The 17,738-nt window shown below is 35.9% G+C and overlaps 1 protein-coding gene across 1 annotated transcript; it reads left to right on the top strand.

Moving 5' to 3' along the window:
* The first annotated feature begins 403 nt into the window (after window positions 1-403).
* Window positions 404-17,512, top strand: LOC122261199 (glutamate receptor ionotropic, delta-2). Its single transcript, XM_086552368.1, has 7 exons — window positions 404-597; window positions 763-1,005; window positions 14,974-15,101; window positions 15,244-15,365; window positions 15,475-15,691; window positions 16,942-17,116; window positions 17,368-17,512. The coding sequence occupies exons 1-7, from the start codon at window positions 536-538 to the stop codon at window positions 17,510-17,512; spliced, it is 1,092 nt and encodes a 363-aa protein (XP_086408494.1). The 5' UTR covers window positions 404-535.
* The last annotated feature ends 226 nt before the right edge of the window (window positions 17,513-17,738 follow it).

Here is a 17,738-nt window from a genome sequence, read left to right as displayed (position 1 = left end):
ATATATATCCATATATATCTATATATATATATTATTATCTATCTATAGTTACGTATGTACTGTAATGTGAGGGTGTACACCTCTCTCTCTCTCTCGCTCTTTATATTATTATATATATCTAATATATTATATATGATATATATTTATATACGAATACATCACATATACTTATATATGTATGTATGTATATATATCTATATATATATATATATTATATATTTTTATATTATATATATATATATACTATATTATTTACCCTGTGTGTGTGTGTGTGTGTGTGGGAGGGGGGGTATGTATGTATGTATGTAACAGCTTTCCGTTCATATGAAAACAATTGAAGAATATTAAGCTACAAAATAAAGTATTTAAAACCAAGCAAAATTTAATGAGAGAGAGAGGGGGGTGGGGGGAGAAAGAGAGATCCGCACGCATACCCTTGCATATTAATGTGTATAACATAACAAAATATATTCGTGATAAAGACGTATCCCGACAACTACAGCTGTACTTTCTGTAACAGGCGACTTTAGCCGAGATGTCTTCCGATGGAAAGGCGAACCTGTTTTCTTCTCGTGTTGATAAAGACGGCATAATCAGGTAATGAACTCAAGAGAGAGAAAGGTATAATGGAAAATGAGAAAGGAGAGATAGAACGGGTGTTAGCAGTAGAAAAAAGTATGGGGAAGGGACACATACATGCATGCAAATTTGTTGATATGCTTGATTTATTTTTATTCTGTTACGTGAATTGTTAACCTACAGATTCTACCAAGTGGGCATATGGTGGACAAACAAAGTTCAAGGAATGGGAGTCTACCTGACCTCGCCACTTTTTCCAGACATCGAGACGCTCTACACGGACTTGCAAGGCCGCGAGCTCATTGTCACTGCTAACGATAACTGGCCTTTTTTCAAGATAATCAAATTGGAAAACGGAACTGTTGTTCCAGGGTCTGGGGTAGACCCAACAGTAGTGGACGCTCTAAGCGCAAAGTTTAACTTCACGTATGTAACAAGGAATTTATAATTCAGTCTATAGTCGATGAAATACTTTAACTATATTCAGTGTACAAATAGCCCTTACACAGACACAGATAAACATCTATTCACAACAACACACATCACACACTCGTGGTGTTAGGTATATAGGTATAGTGTATTTAGGGATATATGAGTGTGAGGGAGAGTGTGTGATTGTGAGACTCTACGGTACTGAGTGTGGGGTGTTAGTTTGTGTAGTGTGGTGTGTGAGTGAGTGATGTGTGGTGAGGTGAGTGAGAGACACGTTATTGAGGGGTGTGTGTGTGTTTGTGTTTGTGTGATGTGTGTAGTGTGAGTGTGTGTGTGTGTGTGACTTTGAGAGTCTGTGGTCTGTTGAGTGTGGGTGTGGGGGAGTTTTGGTTTGAGTGTGTGTTTGTGTGTGTGTGTGAGTGTGTGTGTCTGTTAGTTTGTTTCAGTCTGTGTGTGTGGTGATGATAGAGTGATGTGTAGTTGTTGAGGTGTGAGTTTGTGTGAGAGAGTCAACGGTCAGTGTTTGTGTGTTGTGTGTGTGTGTGTTTGTTAGAGTGAGATTGTTTGGGATTCTAGTTATTTTGTGTCATTCTGTGAGTTGGTATTGTGGTTTTGTGGTAGATAGTGAGAGTTGTGTTAGTAGAATTGAGATAGATATAGTGTGATAGGAGAGTGATATAGTGACACTTACACAGTCAAGTTTTTGAGATTGATATAGATAGATATTTATTTATATAGTGATATAGATTTAGTTGAGTAGTGATCTGAGATAGACATATGACATACATTGATATATATATAGATATTAGTTTTATGAAATATATATAGTACATTATAGATACTTAATATTTATTTATATATATGATTATTTATATATTTATATATATATTTGACTGTTATATAAATTATAGAATATAGTTATATTATTTTATAGTTTAGAGTTATGATAATTTGATTTTGTATATATTATCATTAGTTATGTAGATATATATATAGATATTTATATTATTTTGATATAGAGAATATTTATATAATATAGGTGTGGGTATTTTTTTTTATTTATATATTTTCTTATATTGATGTTTTGATATCTGTAGAGTGATATATATTGAAATAGATATCTATTGATATATAGATATATACTACATACATATATTTTTGTATATATAATGCACATAAGGATATAGATATAGGTATTATAATTAGAGTTTCTGTGTTATTGTTTTTATAGGAGTTATTAGTTAGGTTGATAATGTATATAATGGTTATTCACAGTATACACACTCTCTCTCATCTCTCTCTCTATCTATCTTCTGTTGAGTGTTGAGTGAGAGTGTGATTGAGTAGAGTGTGGAGAGTGTGAGTCGTGATAGTGTGAGTGAGTGAGAGATTTATTATACAGTTTGTGTCAGGAGTGTGTCTGGGAGTGAGAGTGTTTGTGTATTGATGTTTTTGTGGTGTGAGTGTGAGTGAGTGAGTGTGGCTGTGTGAGTCTGTGAGAGTTGTGTGAGAGTGAGGAGATTGAGATTGTGAGGTCTGATAGATACATAGTGAGTGTGTGGGGATTAGTGTCATTGGATTATTTGGAGTATTGAGAGTGAGCTTGTTTGTGAGTGTGTGTTGATATGTGTGTGTGTAGAAGTGACTCGAGATTTTCATATGGGATTTAGAGTGGTGTGTGTGTGTGTGAGAGAGAAGTTGATATTTGGTTGATTGTGTCTGTTAGAGAGAGAGTGGGTTAGAGATTTTTAGATTGATTTAGTGATATGTTTTAGATATATATAGACACACTAGGATGGGAGAGATTGAGATTGAGATTGTGAGAGTGTGAGAGATTGTGTGTGTGGATGTGTGTTAGATAGTGAGATATGTACATACACTCTGTTGCTGGTAGTTTGATATTGAGAGTGTGATAGGTGTGTTATTGAGATTTAGAGTGTTTTTGGAGGAGAGTGAGTGTGTGTCGAGTGGTATATATATACACAGTCAGTGTACAGTGGAGATAGTGAGTGAGAGATGTGTTAGAGAGAGAGTGATGTTGTTGTTAGAGATAAATTGTGTATTGTGTGGTGATCATACATGCTGGGGTTATATATAGTGTGTATAGAGGATAGAGATTTTGAGAGTGTGTGTGTGTGAGTGGGAGATTGTGCTAGTGGATTGTAGTGAGATTGTGTGGTGAGTGTATGACTGGTGTGCAGTGTGTGATGATTGAGAAGTGAGTGTGTGTGATTGATATATACTTGTGAGAGTTAGTGTAGAGAACTGATTGAGAGTGGGAGTGTGTGTAGAGTGTGTCTGAGTCTGTGGGTTGAGAGTGTGTGTGAGAGTGTGTGTTTGAGTGTTTGAGAGTGAGAGTTGTGTGTCAGTTTTTAGTGACAGAAAGAGTAGAGGGAGTTAGAGATGTAGATGGACTGTGGTGTAGTTAGCGTTGATAGTTTTAGTGTGTGTAGTGAGTGACAGAGTGTCTTTAGATTATAGATATAGATAGAGGATATGAGAAGAGGGTCGGAGGGTGAGTGTGAGTGTGAGTGTGTTGTGTGTGAGTTGTGTGTTTGTTATGTTGTGTTGGGTGGTTTCACACACACACACTGAGAGAGTGTTGTGAGAGTGAGTTTGTGTGTGTGAGTGAGTGTGTGAGTGAGTGAGAGATAGTGTTTGAGTGTGTGAGGGTTTGGAGTGCTGACACTCAGACTTTACACAGACAGATATTGAGTTTGAGTGTGAGATATTTAGAGAGAGATATTAGCTTATTGTTGCTTAGCCGTTGAGTGTGTGATAGAGTGTGATAGAGAGATGGGATGGGTGGGTGGGTGTGGGTGAGTGTGCTTTCACTCAGTCAACAAAATTCATTCTAGAGTGTGATGATTTAGAGTGTTTGTGTGTTATTTAGATATATATATATATATTTATAATTATACATATTATAAATGATACAGATAGATATAGTTTAGATATATAGATTTTTATTAGTTAGTTTTATAGATATTGATATAGGTATATGTGTGTGTGTGATAGATAGATTTAGTGTGTGACAGTGAGAGGATAGATAGTTAGTTTTAGCTATATCCATTAATATATAGGTAGAGTAGATGTATATTTTACATATACATATGTATAGATATATAGTGATTGAGATATATATATATATTTAGACATTTATTTAGTTAAGATATTTATATATTTATTATTACATCAATAGATATGTATATATATAGGTTTATTTACATGATTGGGTATAGAGTTTTATATATTTATATAGATGATATATATATTATATATATATATTATATTATTATGGTATATATATATGATATATATACATATTAGATATATTTATTATATATTATATATATTATAGATTGGATATGTACGTATATATATATATATATTGATATATTTATAGATATATATAGATTTGGAGGTACATATTGGATATATAGAGTATATTTATTATATATATATATACAGATATTTATATAGATATATATATATATATATGGAGGGTACATATATATATAATATATATATATTTTTTTTGATATATATAGATATATATTTCATATATATAAATATTTATAGATATATATTGGTAGTGTGTGTGGTGTGTGTGTATAATTATATGTATATATATATATATATATATATATATATATAGATATATTTATATATATATATATATATATATATAGCTATATATATGGAGGTACATATATTTATATATATATATATTATATATATATATATATAGCTATTATAAGATATATGTGTGTGTGTGTGGTGTGTGTGTGTGTGTGTGTATATATTTATAATATTTATATATATATATATATATTATATATATATATATGGAGGTACAGACTGATTATTTATATTATATTTATTATATATATATATAATTATATATTGTGGAGTGTGGTGTGTGTATATATATTCAAACACACACCCACACACACACATAAGATTATATATATATATATATTATATATATGATATTTATATATTTATATTTATATATATATATATATTTATAGTTTTATTTCTGTGTGGGTGTGTGTGTATATTATATATCAGAAACACATACACACAAATACTATAATTGATAGTGATATGGTTATGTAATATATAATATATAGATATATATATAATCCTATATATAGTATTTATATTATAATTATATTACATTGATATATAAATATATTCAGATATTTTATTTTATATATATATGTATATGATATGTTATTATGATATTGATTTATATATATATGTGGTATATTTATGTACGTATATATATCTATATAGATAGATATATTTTATATAGATATAGATATTATATTTATATATGTATATAGTTATATTCTTCAGACCATTATATAGAGATAGATAAATATCGATATTATATATTTTATATTTTATATATATGTTCTGCTACATATATAGGTGTAATATGTTATCTACTTAATATAAACATTATATATATTTATATATATATATATTTGAGATTTATAGCGAGAGAGAAGATGTGTATGCGAGAGAGTGAGAGAGAGAGGAGAGATGTAGGAGAAGAGAATGTGGAGTGAGAGAGAGAGAGAAATTGATAGTTTGATATAGTTTATATGAATATATATATTAAATATTTAGTTTTATATTTATATATATGTATATTATATATATATATATTGATTTATATAGGTATTTATATATATTATATATATATATATAGTTTTATATGGTTATATAGATATGTTGGGTGTGTGGTGTGTGTGTGTGTGTGTGTGTGGTGTGTGTGTGTTAGGTATATTCTATATTGATAGGTCGTTGATAGTAGATTGTATACGTACTGACATACAGGTGTGTTTTGTTAGTGAGAGTTGGAGAGTGAGATATTGTATTCTGGGATTGTGTTTTAGTCATTGTTAGTGCGTGTTTGTGAGCTGTGAGGTGATTGTGAGATGTGAGTGTGAGGAGATGATTGAGAGAGATGTAGAGAGTGTGTCAGTTTGAGTTGTAGGGAGAGAGAGAGATTGTTGAGTGTGTGAGTGAGAGTATGAGGGTCAGTAGTGATTGTGTGATGTAGTGAGAGTGAGTGTGGTGTGTGTAGGGTGTGTGTGTGAGTGAGATTGAGAGGAGTGAGATGATAGGTGTTGAGATAGAGTGTGATAGTTTGTAGTGAGTGTGAGAGATGAGTGATATTGGAGAGTGATTTAGAGTAGTGTGGATTGTGAGAGGACTCTCACTCTGTATGAGTGATAGTGGTGTAGTGTGAGTGTGAGAAGTGTGTGTTGAGTGTGTGTGGTGTGAGTGAGTAGTGTGTGTAGTGTGTGTGTGAGAGATGTGTGGTGAGTGGAGTGTTCTATGAGTGTGAGTGATGAGTGTGTTTTGTGAGAGTGAGTGTATGAGATAGTGTGTGTTAGAGTGAGTGGGGGGGGGGGGGGGGGGGGGGGGGGGGGTGTAGTGAGTGAGAGATAGAGAGTGAGTGTGTGGTGTGTGAGTGATTGAGTGATAGAGAGTTAGTGGTTATGTGTGATATAGTAGGGATGATTGTAGAGTCAGGACATTTTCGAGTTAGTTATGAAGAGAGTAGACTTAGTGTGAGTGGTGAGGTGTGAGTGTTTTTGTGAGAGATACAGGTCGGAGAGAGAGGTTTTATTTAGTTTTAGTAGTTTGTGTGGTGAGACTGAGATTGGGTGTTTGTGTGTGAGTGTGTGTGTGTGTGAGAGGATTTGAGTGTGTGTTTGTGTGTGACTGAGTTTGGGATAGAGTGTTTTAGTAGTGTTTCTGTGATAGGGAGAGATGATGGATGTGAGTGAGTTTGTTTGTGAGTGTTTGAGTGTGATGTAGTGTGACAGTGAGTTCAAGTGTGTGTGTGTGTGGAGTTAGAGTGTGTGTGTGAGTTTTGTGTTAAGAGAGAGATGGATTGGAGATCTGTTTGTGGGGGGTGAGAGTTATTGTGTGAGCATGTGTGATGTGTTTTGTGTGAGTGGGGAATGATATAGTATTCTGAGTTAAAGACTCAGGCAGGGTGTGTGAGTGATTGTTGAGTGGTGTGTGATTGTGTGTGAGTGATTTAAGATTGATAGATTGAGTAGCGGATATAGTGGTGCTAGGCAGGGTGAGAGAGTGAGATATTGTGTGATGGTTATTGTTAGGTTTTTGTTAGGGGTTTTGGAGTTAGATTGGTGTGTGAGAGAGTTTGATTGAGAGAGTGAGTTATAGTTGTGAGAGTGAGAGGAAGTTGAGTGTGAGTGATAATTTTATAGAGAGTGATTGTGTTTATTGTGTGTGTGTGAGAGTTTGTGATAGAGGTAGTTGTTAGAGTGGTGGGTGTGTGAAAGGTGAGTGTAATTTTAGTTTGTGTTAGTGAGAGTGTTGTGAGAGTGTGTGTAGGTGTGATGAGTTAGTTTGAGTCTGATAGTGTGTGTGACTGTGTGAGGTGGTGGTTAGTGTGTTTGATTGAGTGTGAGTGTGAGTGAGTGAATGAGTGTGTGTGCGTGTTAGAGTTATTTTAGTAGAGTTTTGATTTTGAGATCTTGGCAGGGGAGAGTGAGTGTGTGATGTGTGTGTGTGTGTGTGAGTAGTGAAGTGGTGATTGTGTTTAGTTAGGTTGATTTTGTAATTGGATGAGTGAAGAGAGTGAGTGGGTGTGGGAGTGGGTCATTAGAGTGGTGATAGTGTGGTGATGTAGAGAGATAGTTGTGTGTGTGTGTGTGTGATTTAATAGTTGAGAGTGATAGATGAGTGTGAGTGTTGAGTTTGTGATTTATGAGAGTATTTGGACGTAGTGAGATAGAGTGAGAGATTTAGGATAGTGAGAGTGAGATATGTAGAGTGAGCAGTATCACACAGTCCACACTGTCTGATAGATAGAGGAGAGTATTTTGAGATTGAGATAGATTTTTAGTAGGAGTGATAGTTTAGATATATGGAGGGGACTGAGTGAGATTGTGAGTGATGTGTGTGAGAGTGTGTGAGACAGTGATATAATGTGTGGTGGTGTGTGCAGACCTCACTACTCTCACTCCACTCACACTCATCTTCTCATCTCTCACACTATAGAGTTTTAGTTCTATATATTATGATTAGTGTGATAGATATAGATTTATACAGAGAGAGAGTTTGTGTGTGGTGACGTGTGAGTGGATTAAGATTAGATATATTGATAGATGTAGTAGATAGATATATGATAGTTTGTTATATATTATATTTTTATTTGTGGGAGTGAGGAGGTTCATTGTTTGAGAGAGAGAGTAGTTCTTTGTGAGATATGTGAGTTGAGAGATTTTTTTAATTATATAGAGAGGTGTGTGTGTATATCTAACACACATACACATCTCTTCATTGTTAGATGATTTATATATAGTAGAGTTAGAGAGATGTGTGTGTGATGGGTGGGTAGTTTATCAAACTCTCATACACACTACTGAATGTGTGGGTTTGTGTGTGAGAGTGTGTGTGTGTGAGTGTGTGAGAGTGGAGTTGGTTAGGTGAGAGTGTCAGTGATGTGTGTTATGAGTGGGCTGTGTGTGTGTGGGTGTGGTGTGTGTGTGTGGTGTGGTGAGTGTGTGTGATGTGTGTGTGGTGTGAGTGTAGTGGGATTGTGGTGAGAGTATGTGTGTGAGTGTGTCAGTGTGTTGTGAGTGCCTTTTTGAGAGGGGAGTGGTGGGGTGTAGGGTCTTTGTAAGTGTGTGGTGTGTGATGTTTGTGTGTGTGTGAGTGAGTGTCTTGTGTAGTGTGTCTGTTTGTGTTAGGGTGTGTTATAGGGTGAGGGTCTGTTAGAGGGGTTGTGAGAGTGTGAGGTGTGTGAGTGGTGTGTTTGAGTGTGGTGTAGAGAGTGTAGGGATCGTGTGTGAGGTGTGTGGGTTTGTTTGAGTGTGAGTGGTTGGTGTGTGTGGTCGGTGTGTGTGTGTGTTTGTGAGTGTGTGTGAGTGTGTGTGGTATGTGTGTGTGTCGTGTGTGTTTGGTGTGTGAGAGTGTGAGTGATATTGTGTGTGGGGAGGGGTGTGTGTGTTGTGTGTGAGTGTGTGTTGTGTTGTGAGTGTGAGTGTGTGTTTTGTGTGTGTGTGTGTGTGGGTGTGTGGTGTGTGTGATGTAATCTATGTCTCTCATATGGTAAGTGTGTGTGAGTGAGTGTGTGAGGTGAGGGTGAGTGTGTGAGAGAGTGTTAGTGTGAGGGTGGACAGTGTGGTGTGTGATTGTGTGTGTGTGCTGTGAGTGTGTGTGTGTGTATTGATAGTGTGTGTGATGGTGGGGTGAGTGAGCTTTCTCTCTGTCTCTCTTATTTAAGGGTGTGAGTGTTTGTGTGTGTGAGTGGTGAGTGTGTGTGTGTAGTGGTGTGTGTGTGTGAGTGTGTTTCTGTGTGTGATGTTTGTGAGGTCTGAGGGTGTGTTGTGGGTTTGTCGAGTGTGGAGTGTGTGTGTTGTGTGTGTGGAGTGTGTGTGTGTGAGGGTGTGAGTGTGTGTTTGTGTTGGTGTGAGTGTGTGTTTGAGTGTGTGTTTGAGTGTGTGGGTGGAGTGGGTGTGAGTTGGTCGGAGTGTGTGTGGTTGTGTGGGTGAGCGTGTGTGTGAGGGATGTGTGTGAGTGTGGGTGTGTGGGGTGTGCTGGCTCTCTCTCACTGTGTGTTCGTGTGTTTGTGTTTTGTGTGTTTGTGAGTGAGTGAGTGTGTGTGTGAGAGTGGGAGTGTGTGGTGTGTGGGTTTGAGCGTGTGTGTCTGTTTGTGTTTCATGGGTTTTGGTGAGTGTGGTGAGTGTGTGTGATTAGTGTGTGGTGTGTGAGAGTGTGTGTGTGTGTGTGTGTTGGAGTGTGTGTGGGGGTGTTGTGAGTGTTTGTGTGTGTGAGGTGTGTGTGTGAGAGAGAGTGTGTGTGTGCTTTTCTATCTGGTTCTATCTGTAAGTTTGTGTGTGAGTGTGAGTGTGTGTTAGTGTGAGTTTGTGTGAGTGTGAGAGATTGAGTTAGTCTGTTGGAGTAGATTGAGTGAGATATTGAGAGTGTGAGAGATGTTATAGAGATTGAAGGTTAGATTGAGTGAGATATATAGTATTATGATTAGTTTGAGTTCAGACACAATCTATCACACACACACTATCTCTCTCTATGTGTGTGAGTGTGTGTGTGTGTGAGATGTGAGTGTGTGTGTGTGATTGTGAGTGAGAGAGTGTGAAGAGTGTGAGAGTGAGTGTGTGTGTAGTGTGTGTGTGTTTGTGTGTGTGAGACTCTCTCTATCCCACTCCCTCTATATCTCTCACTCTGTGTGTGTGATTTTGATTTTTATATAGATTGAGAATATATATATTGAGATATATGGGGTGTGGGGGTGGTGCTGTGTGTGTGGGTGTGTGTGTGCTGTGTGTGTGTGTGTGGGTGTGTGTGTGTTAGACTATTCATATGCATTTGTAGATATAGATAGTATATTGTAGATATTGATGATTTATTTTGAGAGTGAGTGATAGATATTTGAGTTTTTTAGAGTTTTATATGGAGGAGAGATTACTTTTCAGACAGAGAGATATAATATGTATTATATAGATTGTTTATGTAGAGGATTGTATAGTTTATATTTTTTTTAGATATTTATATTTTTAGAGGTTATTGTGATATTACAGATTTATGATGTTTGATATATATAGATATTGATTTAGATTGTTGATAGATAGGTCTTAGTGTAGGTATATAGAGATGATGAGATTTAGTGGGAATGTTGTATTTGAGATAAATTGGTATGTATTTGTTATTGATATATTTATAGATTTTATATGTTGTGATTTATTGATATATAGTATGAATTGATTATATATGATAGTTATATATATTTATTGAGATTTAGTGATGATTCTGATTAGTTAGAGAGGTAAGTATATAGATATTTATATAGTTTTAGTAATTTGAAGAGAGGTTTATAGTATATATATAGGTATATAGAATGATTGATAGATATATATTAAGATATTGTTTGATAGAGTTATGAGTTATTGATGTGTTTGGGTGTGGGGGTGTGGGGGTGTGCGGGGGGGGGTGGGGGTGTGGTTGGGGGGGGGGTGTGGGGTGGGGGGTATTCAGAGTGATTGGTCGTTTGAGTGAGTGAGTTTATTTACATAGTACAGTCTGTCTGATGTGAGGGTTTGTGGTGTGTGTGTGTGAGTGTGAGTGTGTGGAGTAGTGATGGTGTGGGAGTGGGTGCTCTATTTTTGTGTGTGTGAGTGTTGGGGTTGTGTTTGGTGTTTGTGATAGAGATGAGTTTGAGTGTGAGGTGTGTTTGTGAGTGTGTGAGTGTGTGTGTGCGGGTGTTTGTGGGCTGTGATTGTAGTGTGTAGTTAGTGTGAGGTTTGTGAGGAGAGTGTGTGTGTGTGTGAGTTTTGTGATGTGTGAGTTTGTGAGAGTTGAGAGTGAGTTGGTGGGAGGTGTGCTGTGTGTTTGTGTGAGTGTGTGTGTGTTGTTGGTGTGTGTGTGGCTGTGTTGTGTGTGTGTGTGTGTGGGTGTGTGTGTGTTGTGTGTGTGTGTCTGATGTGTGAGTGTTTTGTATCTATATCTATCTTTATCTATCTCTCAACATGTGTGGTGTGATGTGAGTGTGTGGTGTTTTTATATTGAGATATTGTGAGTATATATATGTATTAACACATTTCTCGCGTCGCTCTTGTGATAGTTGTTATTTATGTATGGTATATTTATATAGTAGATAGTTAGTTATTTTTTTTTATATAGGATTGATGGTAGAGATTTATTGATAGATATTTAGATTTAGATTTTGATTTGATAGATAGGTGTTGTGGTGTGTGTGGTGTTGTGTGGGTGGTGTGTGTTGTGTGTGTGGGTGTGGGGTTTGTGGTTGGGGTGCGGTGTGTGTGTGTTTGGTTATTTATAGAGATATTTATGTTATTTTGATTGAGAGATATGTTATATATATATTTATATAGTGTGTGGTGGGTTGTTGTGTGGGTGGGTTCTGGGTGTCGGGGTGGGGTGTTGGCAGATTGTGGTAGACACAGGTAGTGTGTGTGTGAGTGTGTGTGTGTGTGAGAGTGTGTGGTGTGAGTGTGGAGTGATGGGGGTGGGGGGGGGGGGGGGGGGGGGGGGGGAGGGGGGGGGGGGGTGGGTGGGGGGGGGGGGGTGGGTGGGGTGGGGGGGGGGGGGTGGGGGGGGGGTGGGGTGGTCGGGGTGGAGGGTGGGGGGAGGGTTGCGTTTGTGTGAGAGTTTGTGTGTGTGGTGTGTGTGATGTTGTTTGTGTTTGAGTGTGTCTGTGTAGGGTGTGGGGACTGAGAGGGAGGTTGTGTCTGGTGTGGGTGTGTGAATTTGTGGTGAGTGTGAGTGTCAGATTGGTGTGAGATAGAGTTGTGAGTGTTGAGTGAGTGTGAGAGTTAGTGATTGAGATGTGTCAAACATATCACCACGCTATATCATTTTCACCTAATCTCATCTGTATCTATCTCTACTCTCTCTCTCTATCTAAATATCGATATCTATCATATCTTCATCTATCTCTCACTAAGGGTGTGTGTGTGTGTGTGTGTGTGTTGTGTGAGTGAGTGAGTTTGTGTTGGTGTCAGTGTGTGGCAGGATCTCACTCTCACACACACTCACATCTATCTATATATTCTGAGTGAGTGTGTGGTGTGTGTGTGTGTGGAGTGAGATGTGTGTGTGTTTGTGAGTGTAGTGTGTGAGTGTTTGAGTGTGTGTGTCAGTGTGTGTGTGAGTGTGAGTGTGAGTGGATTTTTTGTGGAACTGTGATATGGCTGACTCACTCTCAACTATATCCCTCACTCTCACTCTCTCCTCCTCTCATACTCTCTACATCTCTACACTCAATCTCTCTCCTGTCAGTGTGTGTGAGTGTGTGTGTGTGTGTGTGAGAGAGTGTGTGTTTGGTTGTGTGTGAGAGGGATTTTTTGTGATGGACGGTATTAGAGTGTGTGGGAGAGAGTGTTTGAAGTGTGTGTTTGAGTGGTGTGAGTGGACTTGGGGGTGAGTGTTGTGTGTGTGTGTGAGAGTGTGTGTAGTGTGAGTGGATGGGTGGTGTGTCTGTGTGTGTGTGGTTGTGTCAGGGTGTGGAGTGAGTTAGTGAGTTTGAGTGTGTGTGTTTGCGTGATGTGAGTGGGTTAGTGTGAGTGTTTGTGTGATGTGTGATTGTGTGTGGGTGGCTAGTGTGTGTGTGTGGGAGAGTGAGTAGTGAGGTGTGTGTTTGGTGTGTTTGGGGGTGTGAGTTGACTGAGTGTGTCTAAGTGTGAGTAAGTGGCTGTATGAGAGTGAGTTTGTGAGTGTTGTGGACCGCGGTGAGAGTTTGTTGAGGATGGTGGGAGAAAGATTGTAATATTCAGTGTGAGGTGTCAGTGTGGTCTGTATATTGAGTGTGAGGTCTTTAGGGTCTGTGTGACTGTGACTGAGTGGGTGACCACACAGTAGTCTGGCACACACACCTCACACTCACATACACACTCAAAGTTAGATTTTTATAGAGTTAAGTTATATGATTTATTTTTTTATTTTATATTTTGTGATTTGTGGTTGGGGGGGGGTGGGTGTGTGGGTGTGTGGGTGTGTGTGTGGGGGTGTGTGTGTTATGGGTGTCTGTGTGTGTGTTATATTAAATGTATTTGTTACGTGTGAGAGTTTTATTGTGTGAGAGTTTTTAGAGATTAAGAGAGTTGAGAAATTTAGTTATTGTGTGATAGTGATGATAACTAGTGTATAGTGTGTAGTGATGATTGTTAGTTAGTGTGAGTTTTTGAGAGTATACAGCCACACCCACCTCACATCTCTTCTCTGCTTATATGTTATATATATATATATTTTTATATATATTTATATATATAAATAGATATATATATATATTTATATGTATGTATGTAGTATGTATGTATATAAATATATATTTTATATATGTATATATTTATATATTACATATATTATCGTCATATATATATATATCTATATAATATATACAAATACATCCATTATTATATATTTATATATATGAATATATATAATATGTTGATAATATATATATATATATATATATATATATATAATATTATATATATATAATTATTTATATACATAATATATATTTTATTTTTATATTTATAATATATATATATCATATATATACATACTTTATATCTATATATATTACTTTACAGATATGATTTTATATATATATATATATATATATATATATACAATGTATATCTATAGATATACATACACTTACATATATATATATACTTTTAATAGATATATTTATTATATATATATACATCATATATTATATATTATATATTTTCTTTATATTAATATATATGTATATATATATTTATTTAGATATTATACAGTATATACATAAAAATATACATATATATATATCTATTTTATATATATATATATATATTTATATTAATATATATATTATATATTATATCTATATATGATAATATATATGATGTAGATAATATACATTCCATATATTTATATGTTTATATATTTATCTATATTATATATTATATATATATATATATATAATTATATATATATATATTATATATATATATATATTTTACAGTATTACATATATTATTATACATATATATATATATATATATATATATATATATTTTATATATATATATATATATATATGTATGTATGTATATAATATTACTCATATATATATTGTTTATATATTATATACTTTTATATATATATTTATATATATATATATATATATATATATATATATTTGTTATTATATATATCTTATGTACATATATATATATTTATATTTAATATATATAATATATATATATATATATATATATATTATATTTTATATATATGGCTATATATACACACAGATATATTTGTTTTATATATGTATATATATATATATGTATATATATATATATATATATATATTCATATATATATATACATGTATATATATGACAATCTGCTATAAGTTTCATCGTCCAGTTATCGCATCGTGAACCCCCCCGATGGCAAGTGGGGTGGTCCTCAGCCTGACGGCACAATCACGGGGATAATTGGCATGGTGGCGAGGCATGAGGCTCACTTGGCTATTTGCGAGCTGACAGTTACAGGTAAGGTAAACAGACTAATTAGAATTTCACAAAATAAGAATTTCACAAATCAGTTGCATGAACAAGAATTTTACATTGATGATAGCAATAAAATATGCATAATGCGTATACATATACACCCAATTTTGTTAATATCATCCAGGCATCCGTGAAACTGTGGTAGATTTTACTTCACCATATTACATGGAATCGACAACCCTCGTGTCACGAGCCCCCAAGGAGAAAAACAGAGCCTTCGCTGTATTTTCCCCGTTCAGGGCCGAGGTATTGTGAGAATTTAAGTTAATGTAGACTTGTTTATATATGTTTCATCTACTGATATAGGACAGGTGAAGCTTTGTACGCTTTTATATAACCTTACTTTTAACTAAAGGTATGGCTGTGCATCTGCATATCGGCTGTTTTTATCGCCCCGGCGGCATTTCTCATTGGTCATCTGGAGAGCGGCGCCAGTTTTCACCACTCTCTCAACAGCATCTACTTCAACATGTATAGAACTCTGATGGTGCAAGGTAACCGTATCATGACATGCTGCTGGTCTCTGCGCTTCATATTCTACTTCTGGTACCTCTTCTGCTTTTGTGTGTATGGTAAGTAAACAAGCATTCAAACTGTGTTACCTTTAAAAAAAAAAAGCGATGTTATCTGTTCATATGAGTCGTTAGTGCGTGTTATAACTGCACACGCATATGCACAAAAAACACTTTGTAGGAATATATTTTCTATCATAAAGTAAGGGACATTCCTGAAATTATGATATCCTAGATGGTATATCGATGTTAGTATGGAAGCATGCACGTATTCACACATAAATTCTGGTCATCTCTCTACTACAGTAGTTCTCAACTTGGGGGAAAATTCAGAATTCCAAGGGAACTGGTCTCATTTCATTCGGGAGGACAGTGGTTCGATTTCGATTTTGTATTTATGATAAAAAAAAAGAAAGCGTTTTTGTCATATTTCTTTTGTTCTTATCTGCAAAAATCGAAAGAATGTATCACACACTTCCCATCTGCATAGTTCAAACACTATGACCAGAGGAAGGCATACATTATTATAATTTTCATCTCTTGGTGGAAATCCCCACTCCCCCCAAATATGTAAAACGGAATCGTTCATGTGGCTACGTAAGAAGAAAAAGGAATGTACCTCTCTTGTGTAACCACCGCCTCAAGTAGTTTTATATAATAGAATCTAAAAAATAAAGTACATACACTTCTAGAAAATGCAAACAACTTACGGCGGCGAGAGAGTAAAGTCAGTATCACGCCATTCGAGATAGTGTCGGCAGGTGAATCAACGCGCCATTCCAAGCATTTCTTTCTTTGGTAAATCCGTGAGGTGAAGTGTGTAGACGCTTGCATGCAAGCATAAGATGTGGTCGACAGATGAACCAACATGCTATTCATGTATTTTGCAATAGAATACTCACTGGACGAGATGTATATACGCCTGCATTCAGGATTTTCAAATCTAAAAAAAAAAAAAAAAAAAAATTATACGTTTTCCTCAAGGTCTTTTATGAATAAATTTGCCATGAGATCTTTAATAGACAAGAAAATAAGGATATGAGTTATCAAAGCCAAGCTTAGAAAAAAACCACCAAAAGTAGGCACTTACCAGCAAAGCATTTCTATTAATTTCCTTGTGACATTCACAGTGCATCATAGTGTTTTTTTTTCACACACCCCCTAACTATCACTCTCGGCGACTACTTTCCAAAAACTCCTCTGTTAGTATGAACATTCAAAGTTCTCAGACCTAAATGTATTTGTATAAATGATTTAGTAAATTAGTTAAAACATTACATACAATGTGTATGTCTCATCCTCACACCTAGTGACCACCAAACTGACCTGCATCACAGCATTCGTTTGTATTGCAAATATTAGACAGTTTCGCTTGCTCTCGCCCATACCTCAGCAGATTCAACCACTGTCCTGTAAGAACCGAGAACCACTTCTACTTTTCCATCAGGCATTCCTTAAAGTCTTCAAGGAAGATCTCCATCAAAGGCAAGCAACCAAATGTGATATCTTATGCCATGTTAAAATAACAGGTCCCACGGCGTATCCAACTTTGGATGCCTATCCACAGGAAAAAAAAATCAAGCATTCATGTAGGCTTCGCTGAGGATTTGTTGAGTCAAAGGACATATCGTTTAAAGAAAGTTTTGGGGACTTGCTGTTGTGATTAGCTATGCCTAAACCTTCGACGTCACAAAGAATCATTTGCATCAGCCACCATGCTTTCTGTCCCCGGTAAGGACGCCAGACCAAGGCTTGGTGACCTCTGCCAGATTATCGGCATTATCCCAGGATGGGATAGGGCTGGCTAAAGTCCCTCGTGTGCCACATCTAGTCGTGCTGTATCTTGCTTTCATCACTGAAGTCTTTACAACTGATCGCTAGTTTCCCTGTTTCATCGTTTGTTATGGGTTACTTTACTTGGTTTGTTCAGAGAACCTTACAAATAGCTGGATGGAACAGAGAAACTAGCAATCCCCTGTATGGGCTCTATGATGAAAATAAATAATTCAATTTGATGTCTTGTTGCAAAAAACTATGTGATGCACGAGGAACTTCAGACTTCGCTCTGTATAACACCTTTCATCGCATCAGACGTCTTGTTATTTCT

Source organism: Penaeus japonicus, unplaced genomic scaffold (genome assembly GCF_977035675.1).
Source record: "Penaeus japonicus unplaced genomic scaffold, GWHDUDI00000001_assembly GWHDUDI00000026, whole genome shotgun sequence".
NCBI lineage: Eukaryota > Metazoa > Arthropoda > Malacostraca > Decapoda > Penaeidae > Penaeus > Penaeus japonicus.
Note: the sequence above shows the minus strand (reverse complement) of the source record. Positions and strands in the feature narration are given on the sequence as shown.